Source organism: Physeter macrocephalus, chromosome 5 (assembly GCF_002837175.3).
Source record: "Physeter macrocephalus isolate SW-GA chromosome 5, ASM283717v5, whole genome shotgun sequence".
Taxonomy (NCBI): domain Eukaryota; kingdom Metazoa; phylum Chordata; class Mammalia; order Artiodactyla; family Physeteridae; genus Physeter; species Physeter macrocephalus.
Genome location: NC_041218.1, coordinates 16639079 through 16650958, shown reverse-complemented (window position 1 = coordinate 16650958; position 11880 = coordinate 16639079). Strand labels below are relative to the sequence as shown.

The 11880-nt window shown below is 37.3% G+C and overlaps 1 protein-coding gene across 7 annotated transcripts in view; it reads right to left on the bottom strand.

Annotated features, from left to right (window-relative positions):
- Nucleotides 1-1774: 1774 nt before the first annotated feature.
- The window catches only part of PTN (pleiotrophin), a 103621-nt gene continuing 93515 nt past the window's right edge, over nt 1775-11880 (bottom strand). For 4 of the 7 annotated variants that reach the window (XM_007111646.4, XM_007111645.4, XM_024127566.3 and 1 more), the window contains one exon: nt 8684-8793. In XM_007111646.4, coding sequence (XP_007111708.1) covers nt 8699-8793 — 95 coding nt within the window. In that variant the 3' untranslated portion in view covers nt 8684-8698. Of the gene's footprint in view, nt 2518-8683; nt 8794-11880 lie in introns of those variants that run through there. The other 3 variants (XM_007111647.3, XM_024127562.3, XM_007111648.4) reach the window with 2 other exon arrangements.

Sequence of the window (11880 nt, the reverse complement as noted above, 5' to 3'; positions counted from 1 at the left end):
CCAGGTGTGGAGGCTGCAGTCACTGAATTGAATGACATGTCTGGTAACTGAAGGATTGTTCTTGATGATTGGAAGGAAACCTTGCCTTCAGTCTAAGGTTGTTTAAGGAAACACAGCTGATTTGTTTCCATTTCCTTTTCCTTCCTCCAGACTTAAAGAACACTAGGGTAAAGAAGTTCATAAAACTCAGATTGATTGGGCGGAGAGAGTTGGTGGAGCACTCTATGAAATACTGAAGATGGTCTTTTTTTTTTTCCTATTTTTGAGAGTCAGTGATTTTTGGAGTCTATCCTTTGTATTTCTGGTTTCAAGACTTCAGTGAGATTTAGCAAGATGTTTAAAGCTGGGGCTGGGGTAGAATAATTCTTGAGAATTTAAGTTTAATTTCATACCCTGTGCAGTGGAGATTAGCATTCCAAGCCTTGCTTTCACAGAGAATCAGGGCGTTATTATATGATGTGTTAGGGATCATCCTCCACACAGCAGAGAACCCCTGGCGTCCTGCCATGTCCTGAAAAAAGGGGGAATGCCATGGTTATTTACAGGACCATTTTTTCCTTTGGGAGGTTTTGTTCTAGTTCACCTTTGCTTATTACTGATTCATGGGCTGCTATTTTGGCTGAATGATGATGGAGGAGCAATATTAGGTGAGAGGCTAACAAAATATGCTGTAGGCTTTTCCACCATCCCTATCCTTTTAGGGTCTTTGCTGTCAAAAAAATCCCAGTCAAGATAATGCTTTCCTTTCATCTCCTCCATCCATCCCCATGAGTACTTTTCTCCTATTAAGGTTCACTTGTAAAAGAACTGCATTCACTATTAAAGTGTCTGCATTTGCACTTTACAAGGTACTCTGCTTTTATTAAGCACCAGTCTATAAACTGCTCCATGTATGTGCCCAGAAGCCCATCCCTTTTTCTGCTCCCCACTGGCAGTTGGCTTTGACTTAGTGGGGAGATATGGACCCTTCCAACATGCCTAGCTCAAGTGGAGTCTTTGACCAGATGGCAAAAATACTACAGCTTTGAAGACACTTTGGCTGCATCATCAGACCAGTTTGTAATTATTTTATGGTTAGCCCAAGGTATTGAAACCATCATTTCTGAAAGTGGACTTAGAGTTATCTTGGTAGATAGATAAGTGTTTGTTTATTGAGTCTTATCGCTTTAAAATTAGAAGCGGCTTTTTCAAGAGAAATACTTTGAGGCTAATCCCAGCTGACTTCTGAGAGGTTATTTCTCTGAATAATAGAAACATAGACTTATGATATTTACTTAAAAACTGTGTTCAGAGCTCAGCAGATAAGGGAGTTAGTTGTACAGACAGTCCGTGGCACTTATATAGTAGATAATAGAGTAAGAATTATTGGCTTATAGAAACCAAGTACAGGCTACTATTTTGCCTGGTGTTACTGATTTTTGACTATGCAAGCCCAAACTTATTCAATAGAAGAAGAGCATTTTTCTGTTCTTCCAAACACTAGACTACTTTGGAACTTTTGTTTCATTCAGTACCACTAGTCTAACCTACTATATACTGATAGAAAGTTAGAATATAATATATATATATATATATATATATATATATATATATATATATATATAGTTATAGAGCTACATCTACAGCTACATCTATATAACATTTGTGCCCAAGAGTGATTTAATTAGCTTGTATGATCAATTCTCACTGCTAACAGGTCGGATGGGTGAGTGTAGGTGACAAAGGGAGAAGGGTTACAATATCAAATTATTGCACACAAAAGCATCTTTTTTCCAGCATCACCTTGATTTATTTTCCTAGTCTTTTTTTTTTCCTCAGATGGAAAAATAATTTCATCAAGAAAACAAATATTTCTGCCAAAGCAAAATAATTTCATGTTTTAATGCTTTTCTTTTTAAACAAGTCAACGTTGAACTAGGACATGCTCTGACCCTGCTCTCCTCATTTTGCTGACTAAAATTTTTTTTAAATCCATTGGCAGAAAAAGAGATATTTTCCTCAAATAGGATGATCATATTTTATTGCTGCTTTGTTTAGTAGACATTTTTCTCAATTGGGAAAAAAAAGTCTAGGTGAAAAAAATTACCTAACAAGAGAAGTAGTTTACATGGTCATAACATTTAAATTGCTGCCAAAAGAAAAAAAATGTAAAAAAAAGATTTAAAATGTAAAATATCACATAACTTCAAAAAACTTACCTCAGTTTTCTATCACTTATCATGTACTATAAGTCAACTTTCTAAATAGGATTACAGTCCTTTATTATAAGCCCCTAGTTGTACTACGGTATACATTTTAAAAAATGCTACTACAAAATTTTTCTTTTCTTTTTGTTTCTGCCTATTGTGTACTTAAGCTATAGATAATTTTTGAATAAAAAGCCTACGGTAGATATAAATGCAATAGTTAACTGATCCTGTTTGCTGATGTCCTTTTCATGGTCCACGGAAGGTGGCGTCTTTTAGTCCAGCATCTTCTCCTGTTTCTTGCCTTCCTTTTTCTTCTTCTTAGATTCTGCTGTGATTAAAAATAAAAGAAAGAGAAGAAAAAGCATTGCATTAGTAAGCTGTGAGGGAGGGAGCCACTTGTCTTTTAAATGGCCAGGAATGAAATGATTAGATAAATTATTAGATACATAGAAAAAGTACGTGTGTGTGTGTGTGTGTATGTGTGTGTGTCTGTGTGTGTGTGTCTGGTGTGGGGGGGTGTCTTCTTTTGTGCTTTTGCCAGGAGAATGCCTATGAGAATAGGCAGGAGTAATACAGCTTACCTCCCTGTGTGAACACATATACATGCCTGTTATCTTACTGGTTGCCCCCATTTGATAAACAACATACTGTCTGGGGTTCCTACTTAGAAAATACAAACACAGCCAGCATCTCTGAGAGAATAAGCCAGGTCACTGCTCAATGGAGAGCTACAAATGCTTTCTCAGCCCCTCACTTCCCACATTCCCTTTCCATGGAGAGTTGATAAGCATTCTTTACTGACAAACATTTTCAAAGTGCTTCCACTCCTGATTTGCCCTCTGTTTATACATTTAGCCAGCTATTCATATGTGAAGGACCACCTTTGAACCTACCAAACATGGAGCTTTGACTCTACAGAGACTCCTAGCCTTGGATGAAGCAAGTGGAATGTACCAACCTGGCTAAACCAGGTGAGTAAACCTATGAGGATTTAAATCAAAAGACTATCCTTTTCCATTCAGTCATCTGCCGTCTCCCTTTTCCTAAGCATAGGAGAATGCAGTGTAGAATAGGACGTGTCAGCTTTGGCTCCAAAGATAAGAATGGTCAGCATCACCAGGCTAGCGAGTAAAAGGATATTGCTAAACGTTGCTAAAATTCTTCCCCCATTGGGTCCACAATAGTGGCAGAAATGTATGGATTTGGGACTGGAGCCAGACTGCTGGAGTTTAAATTCTGGCTCCATCACTAGTTACTATAAGACTCTGAGAAAGTTAATTTGTGTATCTGTGTCTCAGATTCCTCACTTGTGAACGGGCATATGAATAGTACCACTTCGTAGGGTTCATATCCAAATTCAATAAGTTGTATAAAATCCACTGAGAACAGAACATGGCACAATGACATGTGCCAATAAAGGTAAGCAGTCATGATTAGTGTGATAATAGACTAAGAACAAGAGGTAATTTCTCTGTAAGATTAATACTCTTTGTCATCACCAAGACATGTGCACTGAGCAGGTTATTGAATGTGCTGAGCAACAGAGGAATATCAAGACGCAAACAATGGCCAGTAGGGATTAGGGCTTTGTTCATCAGATCATAGGGCATGTGTCCAAGAGGGTCATAAGGCTTATGATGAGAGGGGACATGACACCAGCCACAAATGGTGTACAAAACCCAGCTTATACTTAAACAGAGCTTGAGCTTTTCCCATTCTTACCAGCTTTTCAGATAAGTTCCAAAGTCCATTATGTATTAGATGAAGTAGTATTTCTGTACAAAGTAATTGTCCTAAACTTCCTTTACTCAAGCTTCAAGGGTGCAACATACACAATTAGGTCAGAAGTTGCTAAAATTTTGCTAAATTGCTGCTCACAAGCATTAATTTTGTTCACGTGTATCCTCAAATTTCCCCCTCTCCATACTGAAGTAACAATTTTTTATTCTTTCTATTTTTACTTGTCATTATAAAAGTCTCCCTTTTTTTAACCTATTAAAGGTGAGATGACCAGAACTTCCAAATTTAAAGATACCTCTAAGATCAAAGAAGGTTTTCTGTTCAATTTCTGGACAAATAATGTCTGAACATTTAATAATTCCCAGTCTTTGGTTGACATTTGAAGTAACAGCTGTATATTAAAATGGTATCCTCAGGGAATAATCTAAGACGACAACTGAAATATAACTCTGATTTCCTTTGTCTGATTTTCTCCAAATCCCCTCCTTACTGGGGAAGCCTCAGTAATTTATAATCCTCTAGCTCTCCAGTAGAGTGGATGTTTGGGGCAATAATTTGCATATTTTGGCTAGCATGTCCCTATTTCATATGTAAGTAAATGGATCCCATACCAATCAGGTGTTTGTAAAATTTTATTTCATAACACTTAAAGTTATTCTGAATATTGAACACTATTTGATCTGACTAATGTAGGTTGTTCATTTCAGGGAACACTTTGGGAATGGGAATCTCTCCTCAGTTCTCCTTGGTAAAGGCAAGAGCTCATCCTCTCTCTGTTACCTGAGCCTGACATTTATTTTATATTCATCAATTAACAACTTGCTAAATACTAAGAAATCAACCAATTGCCATATAATCTGCATAATATCAATCAATTTATTTTTTTGATGCAACTGACAAGTCATCATGGCATTCCTTTGACACACTACACACCTTAAGTCCACTCTGGGTTCAATATAAATAGAAAAATGAGGAGTCTCAGTAAAAGGTAGTGGAAAGAAGGAAGAGTTTGTATTTGTATAAGGTCAATTTGATTTCTCACATTGTGACTTTTACGTACATTTTACTGACAAACAAAATGAGCTTTGTCACTACTTGTCTCTGTGGTCTCAAAAACTTGTGAACATCCTCTCAAGCTTTATTTATCCTGTCTACATGAGGGTTTTTAAATAGTATCATGGAATCTGTGATCAAGAAAGAACTTAATCCAACTCCCCTATGTAATTGGTGCAGAAAGAGAAGCCAAAAGAGTGTCTGTGATTTCTCAAGGTCTACAATGATCCAGCAGTAGAATCAGATGAGGGGCCGTTCCCTGACTCTTGGACCTCTTTGCACAGCACAGTACCACATCCATTAATCATCACATCTGTAGTAAATGCCCATTGGTCTTATTTTGTGCTTATATGTTGCCCAGTTGTTCAGATCACCTCCCTTTACTTGAATCTCTACACTTAGGCTTATTTCAATTCCCCCAAGCACATCATTCCTTTTTCTCTCTCAGTCTTTGGCCTTCAAACCCACTCTTTATTCCATCAACTCCACACTTCCATGACCACCTTCATCTTGTTAATGCCTCCCATCCTTCAGGAACCACTTTTGACACCACTTCTAGTTTGTTAAGCTCTTGATCTGAGTTAGAAGCCTATTACCTTTATTTCCCCAGCAGAGCACTTATCTCTAGTACTGTAGTTGTCACCAAAGCATAAGCTGTGAGAGGGCAGAATCTCTACTACTGTTAACCCCCTAGCCCACAGCATGGTACCTAGTGCATTATAGCTGACTAGTAAATCTTCAGTGAACTAAATAAGTCTGCAGCACGGCAAGAACACATGCCTCATTGGCTTACCATTTTCCTTATGTACTCATTTTCCTTATGGAGGTTCCCTGAATTTTCCTTGGTTATTTCCACCTCAGTCTTTACATATTACGTTCTTTTTACCCGAGTGTTTTTATTCCTACTATCCTAACTTTGCTTGGCCAACATCAACTCATTCTTAAGATCTTCAGTTTCACTTCTTCAAGGAAGCCCTTCCCAAACTCCCAAGCTAAGCATACTTCACCCATGGTTAGACACTTCCATTGTGCCTCTCATTGCTAGTAACATTGTATTGAATTATTTAACATGCATTTTCCCCTTCCTATGAGGGTAGAGACTATGTTTGCCTTTTGCATCTGTGTCTTCAGTGCCTGGTACATGATAAGCCTAGTACATGAAATGCAAAAAAATATTTGTTGCATACAGAGTGAAGAAATAAACACTTGAAGGGGAAGTAAAGATAGTCAACTCATTAGTACATAGAAAAGTAGTATTTCTCGAGGAAAGTAAAAAAGTATAAATTCAATCAGAATCTTGAAATATTTAAAGTTCTTCTTTAAGTATTCTTTGAAGAATTTTTTACAAAGAATAATTTACAAACATATATACATGAAATTTATCCAAGCTTCTCAACACTTTTCTTGTCTTTAAAGTCCTGAATTAACTCTGTGGGTAAAAGTAGTGTCCGATTTTAGTAGTCTTTCAAGGTTATGGTGAAAGAAACCTTTCCTCTAAGCATGAGGGTCACGAATTGGCCTAGAGCAGGGGTCTAACTGGGTAAAACAAAGTGCTTTGTAATAAAGTCATACAGTGGCTACTCTCAAAGGTTTTAAGAGCCCACGTGATCATTGTCCTGACTTGAAATAGTTTGGCACCTTAATTCACACTGGAAAGAGCCAAGTCAAGGGACAGAAGTACACACACACCATACCTCAAATAACACCCCAGGCTACTATCACTCTTCCCCACCTGGACTGAAGTTGTGAAGCAGAAATGGGTGCAAACAGGAAATGAGCCATTGTCAAAACATGAGAGCGAAGGGCTTGTTCTGTTCCCTTGAATGATCACTCCCGAGACATTGCTGCACTGGAAACTCACAGTGGTGCCCTTGGTGTGCTTTAACTTCCTGGGATTCCAAACTTTCATCCTTTCTTTGGCCAGTTTTTGAGTTGATGGAAGAAAGTGCTTATGTCTCTCTCATGGTATATATGTAAAACTTTGTATTATTTGAATAGAAGCAGGAATTTTTGTTTGAGATATATTTGAAAGCGTTCAGAAAGCACTAAGACTTTCCTAAAAAGGAATACTCTAAACGATTCGGGATCTTCATATTGCTATGAATCACAGAACCTGGAGTGCCATCTTTACCATATTCTATGTAGAAAACTCAAAATCTAGCCATGAAAATTCTTTCAATGCATAGCAACTACTGATCGTAAAGCATAGAGGCAGTGAGAAGAATAAGAATAATATGAGCTCTGCTAGAATAAATTCTGAGCTCATATATATACTTTAAAATCTGAATAGAAAACAAAATCTTGACGGACTTTGAAGAAATAAGTGGCACGACGGCCATTTGTTTAGTCAGGCAATGAGGATACAAATTCTGTTAGGAATGTACTGAGAACCAAGTCTTCACCTAGAGGATTGGTTCAAACTGATGTCTTCCATTTACCAGCTCTGTGATCTTGGGCAAATCAATCATTCTGCATCTGTTTCTGTAAACTGAGGATAATAAAACCTGGTATATCCTCCTCATAGGGCCATCGTGAATATCATATGAGATTATGACCTCTAAGATCCCATTTTACTATTACTAAACAAAAAAATTCATATAGAAAATATTTACTCTATATTGACTACATATCTGGTGCTGTTCTAAATGCTGGGATATAATAGCAAACAAGACAAAATTCTGCTCTCACAGAGCTTACATTACAAGTACTGTTCTCAAGATTGCTTTATGTGAGAGTCTTTCATAATTGTAAAGTACTCTGAAAGTGTATATTTATATTAAAGATCATGGCACCTATTTTTATGGCTTCACTCCATATTTCTCTTGGTACACCACAAATGCATGTGATGTAAAAGAGAATTAATTAGTAGGGAGAAAAAGTATGTCTATAGTAGATTTGGCCTGAGGGGGGAGAGAGTTCCTCTTCTCTGAGTTATTTCATTCTTCTTAAAAAATATTAGTTAGCTTTTCTGTTTTAAAAGTAATACCAGCTTATATAGAAAATAAAGAAACATATGGTAAAGAAATTATCCATGGTTCCACAATGTAGAGATAACACTTTTAGCAACAGGTTCTATTTGTTTCCTTTCTATAAATATATGTAATATACACTTTAAGCTAGGAACATATTGACAGTTGATAAAGTATATTATACTAAAAGTTCTGTCGTATTCGTTTTCATGCCACTGCATATACTTTGAAACATGACCAAGTAGTATTCCTTTATGATATGCCCACCCTTATTTTTTGTAACCTTTCTTCTTTTGCTGCTCAGTTGGTGTGTTCCCACTTTCTGTTATTATGAATAATGGTGCAATGTGTGTTTTTACAGACAAATCATTGTGTGTTAAAATTCTGCCTTAGTATAAATTTTTAGAAGAGGATCTACTTGATCAAAGGACAGAATGTTTTTAAAGCTTTAGGTATATACTGGCATATTTCTTTCTTGAAAGGAAGTACCAATTTAAATTTTTATCAGCAACCTATATGAGTCTATCACAGCAAACTCGTTCTCAAAAGGCAAATAATCAAACAGGATGCATCATCTCTTTTCCATCTATTCACAGGCCCTTTTAGAAATAGGATTGCCATGTGGATGGTACAAGTAAACAGCCACTCCCATATCCAATATTAGGGAAATATGGAAGAAATAAGGTTGTGAGTGAGCATTGAAAGACATCAGTTTAAAGATTTTTTTGAAGAACTTGAGAGGAAATGTTATTCTATGAAGCAGAAGAATTGAAAATTCTGGGATAAGCTAATCTCATTTTCTGAGCAAAATGTCTTGGTTTGATTTCTTTCTTTCACACGACCTATGGGGTAGACAGAAAACAAAAAAAGAAAATTAAGAGACGAAATGATTTGAGAGGCGCTTGAATTTTAACTGAGTCAACCTCTCTTTGCCACTGATTCAAATAAAATGGCTTTGGGTCATTAAATCGATGGGAGGAACTATTGATTAGACTAGGAAAGAGATTTGTACCTTCTAAGAGGTGGAATTTCCTATATGAGGAAGCTATGAACACTCAGAAAGGGACACTGAAGATTCAGAGGTCAAGATTACCAGCAGACAGGGACAGCGGGAGGCATGCCATAGAAAGCCCTAAAGCTAACCTGTGGAGACTCATTCAATAAATCATGAAAACTGAGTGAAGGAAAGGGATCAGATTACTGACAAACAGTAACATCGCAATGTAAATAAGTCCAAAATCTGGATACCACCAACACCCTTTTAATGCTTCATGAACCTATTTAAAGGAACTCACCTGTATTTAAGAATTAGCTGCCTAGTCACCTGGAAATATCTAATTCCTTGCACCATTCCAGCTGTGTCTCAGAACTGATAACAAGGCTTGCTGAATTGTAAATGTACAACTCAGTGATCCACCAGGGATCCAGGTACTAGTTGGCTTGGCTTCCCAGCATGGCACCATTCATTAAACTTCCTAATATTAAGTGGCACAATACGGGAAGAAATTTCTATATATTTAAAAATCAATAGTATAATCTGTTAGATTTTTGTTCTTAAGATATTATTCTCAGATATGGTTCGGTCCAACATCTGTGTAATGATTAGTTGTTTCCTCTTCGATTTCTTATTTTGTAATGTCACTCACTTCATTTCCTCTTTTAGGGACTCGATGCATTTACTTCTAGGATTATGATTGGAAAACATACCTACCTCTATACATACATATCCACCTGCATACGGCTGCTACTCAGTGCTGCCCATGTGCTGATAGCTGTTCCTTCCCTCACTGTCCACCTTCCTTTTTGCTCATCAATTCTATTTCATAACAATACCTACAACTTCCTCCCAATTATCTGCCCTTCTACACATGTTTGCTTTCTGACATCAAGTAGATGTGCATAAAGAATAGTATACATCTGTGTCTAGACACAAGCAAAATGTGTCTGGACCCTCTGAGGAACCTCTGTTCTGCCCCCAGTTACTTTGAGAGGTGACTCGGCACTTAACTGCACAGCCTCCAAATCGCAAGTCCAGCCATGAGAGCAGCGGTGAGTAATGTGAACCTAACGGAAGATTTAGGGGAGGTGAGGAAATTATTTCATCAACCACCCAAAGCAAGCTTAGTAAAAGTCCCTAAGCATGTCAGTTATATTCCGAAACAACTCTCGCTGGATCAGTAGATGAAGCCCTTCTCCCTTCACCCAGAGACTCCTCTTTTCAGCCTCTTTTCCCTCTTGTCTCTCCGTTTCCTTTCCTTTGAAGGAAAACGTTGAGATAACTATTGGCTTCTCCAACCCATCTAGAAAGGAATCCTCTCTAGCATGCGCTTCCTTTATACAGTAGACATGAGTGTGATGGGGTCACTCCCTGATCTGACCTATGTGCATGTGTGTACCAGGTAGAAAGTCACCAAGTCAAACCCCTCTTTTTAGCTCAGCACATTCACATTGTCCTTATGTATCAGCTACACCTATTCATGTGTTTGAAAATGTAAAAACAACTGAAAATTTTTGTGGATTTTTCCTCTGAATTCACAAGAGAGAAGATCAGTGAAGAAAGGAATCAGAGTTGCTTCATCTGTACATCCTTTAATCCAGGGCTTTCTCTCTTGTAGATAGTTACAGAAGGAAAACAAAAAGCTCTGTGCGTGTGTGTGTGTGTGTGTGTGTGTGTGTGTGTGTGCGTGCGTGCACTCGTGTGTGTGTGTTTGCATTCACTTTCAGCTGCTAAATTTTGTCTTTTTCAGCTTTGGCCAAAAAAAAGGTTTTTAAGTGCTAAATAACATTGAAGAGAGGCAAATACAGCTAAAGCAAGTGAAACTCTTCAAAGAATGTGTGATTTTACATAGGCAGCTTTGAGAATGTAGGTTATGATTATGCCCGTATATTTGCGGGTGCAATAGCATGCAAATCTGATACCTGTGTTAGAGACTCGGGGTATGTATGTGTTTGGTTTGGCAGTCACCATATGCTGTCATGCTTGGTGATACTGCTGGCCCTAACTCCGTCCCACGCCTACCAGCTACTTTGCAGAGCTCTAGAAGCTAGAATAGAGTGATATAATTAAATCCACGTGTGTCTCTCTCTCTCCACCCCCCCCACACACACTCTCACACACACATACACACACACACACACACACACACACACACAGCCTTAGATGGGGGAATGAATGTGTAGGTTTCTTCTGTTCGGCAAAGCATCTGCCCCTTCTTCAGTCCTAGGCCACTCTCAACATCTTACACTTCTTGACAGTGACTTCCCCACACACAGATTAACTGCCTTCTTCTACATCAAAAGCAGAAAAGAAGAACGCTTATTTCTAATATGATATTTAAATGTTTAAAAGCTTGTTTCTGCAATAATGAAGGCATAGGTAGAAAATTTACCTTATTATAAAATATTAAAATTTATATTGTAGCCCAAGTCAGAAATGAAATGCATCATTATAAACAATAAGTAATTCCCACTTAGCACATCATTATTTTTCTATTACCATATCTGATGTTTAATATTATATGACTGGTGTTACTGGAAACTCAAATTATGATTTATGAAAAAGGGGAAAAGCTTGAACTCTAGAATATTTAAAAGCTCGGTAAGTACAGCTCAATAAATCATTTTTTATTCACTCTCAAATGAAATTTTTTGGTATGTGTATATATATATATATACACATATATATAAGAATCAGTTGTTTTAAATATATATAATATATATATTATATGTATATTATATATATATATATGAATCAGTTGTTATGGGCTGAATTATGTCCCCCTCAAAAATTCATGTTAAATTCCTAACCCCGATACCTCAGAGTGTGAACATATTTGGAGACAGGGTCTTTACAGAGGTAATTCAGTTAAAATGAGGTCATTGGAGTGGGCCCTAATCCAATATGACTGGGGTCCCTATAAGAAGAGGAA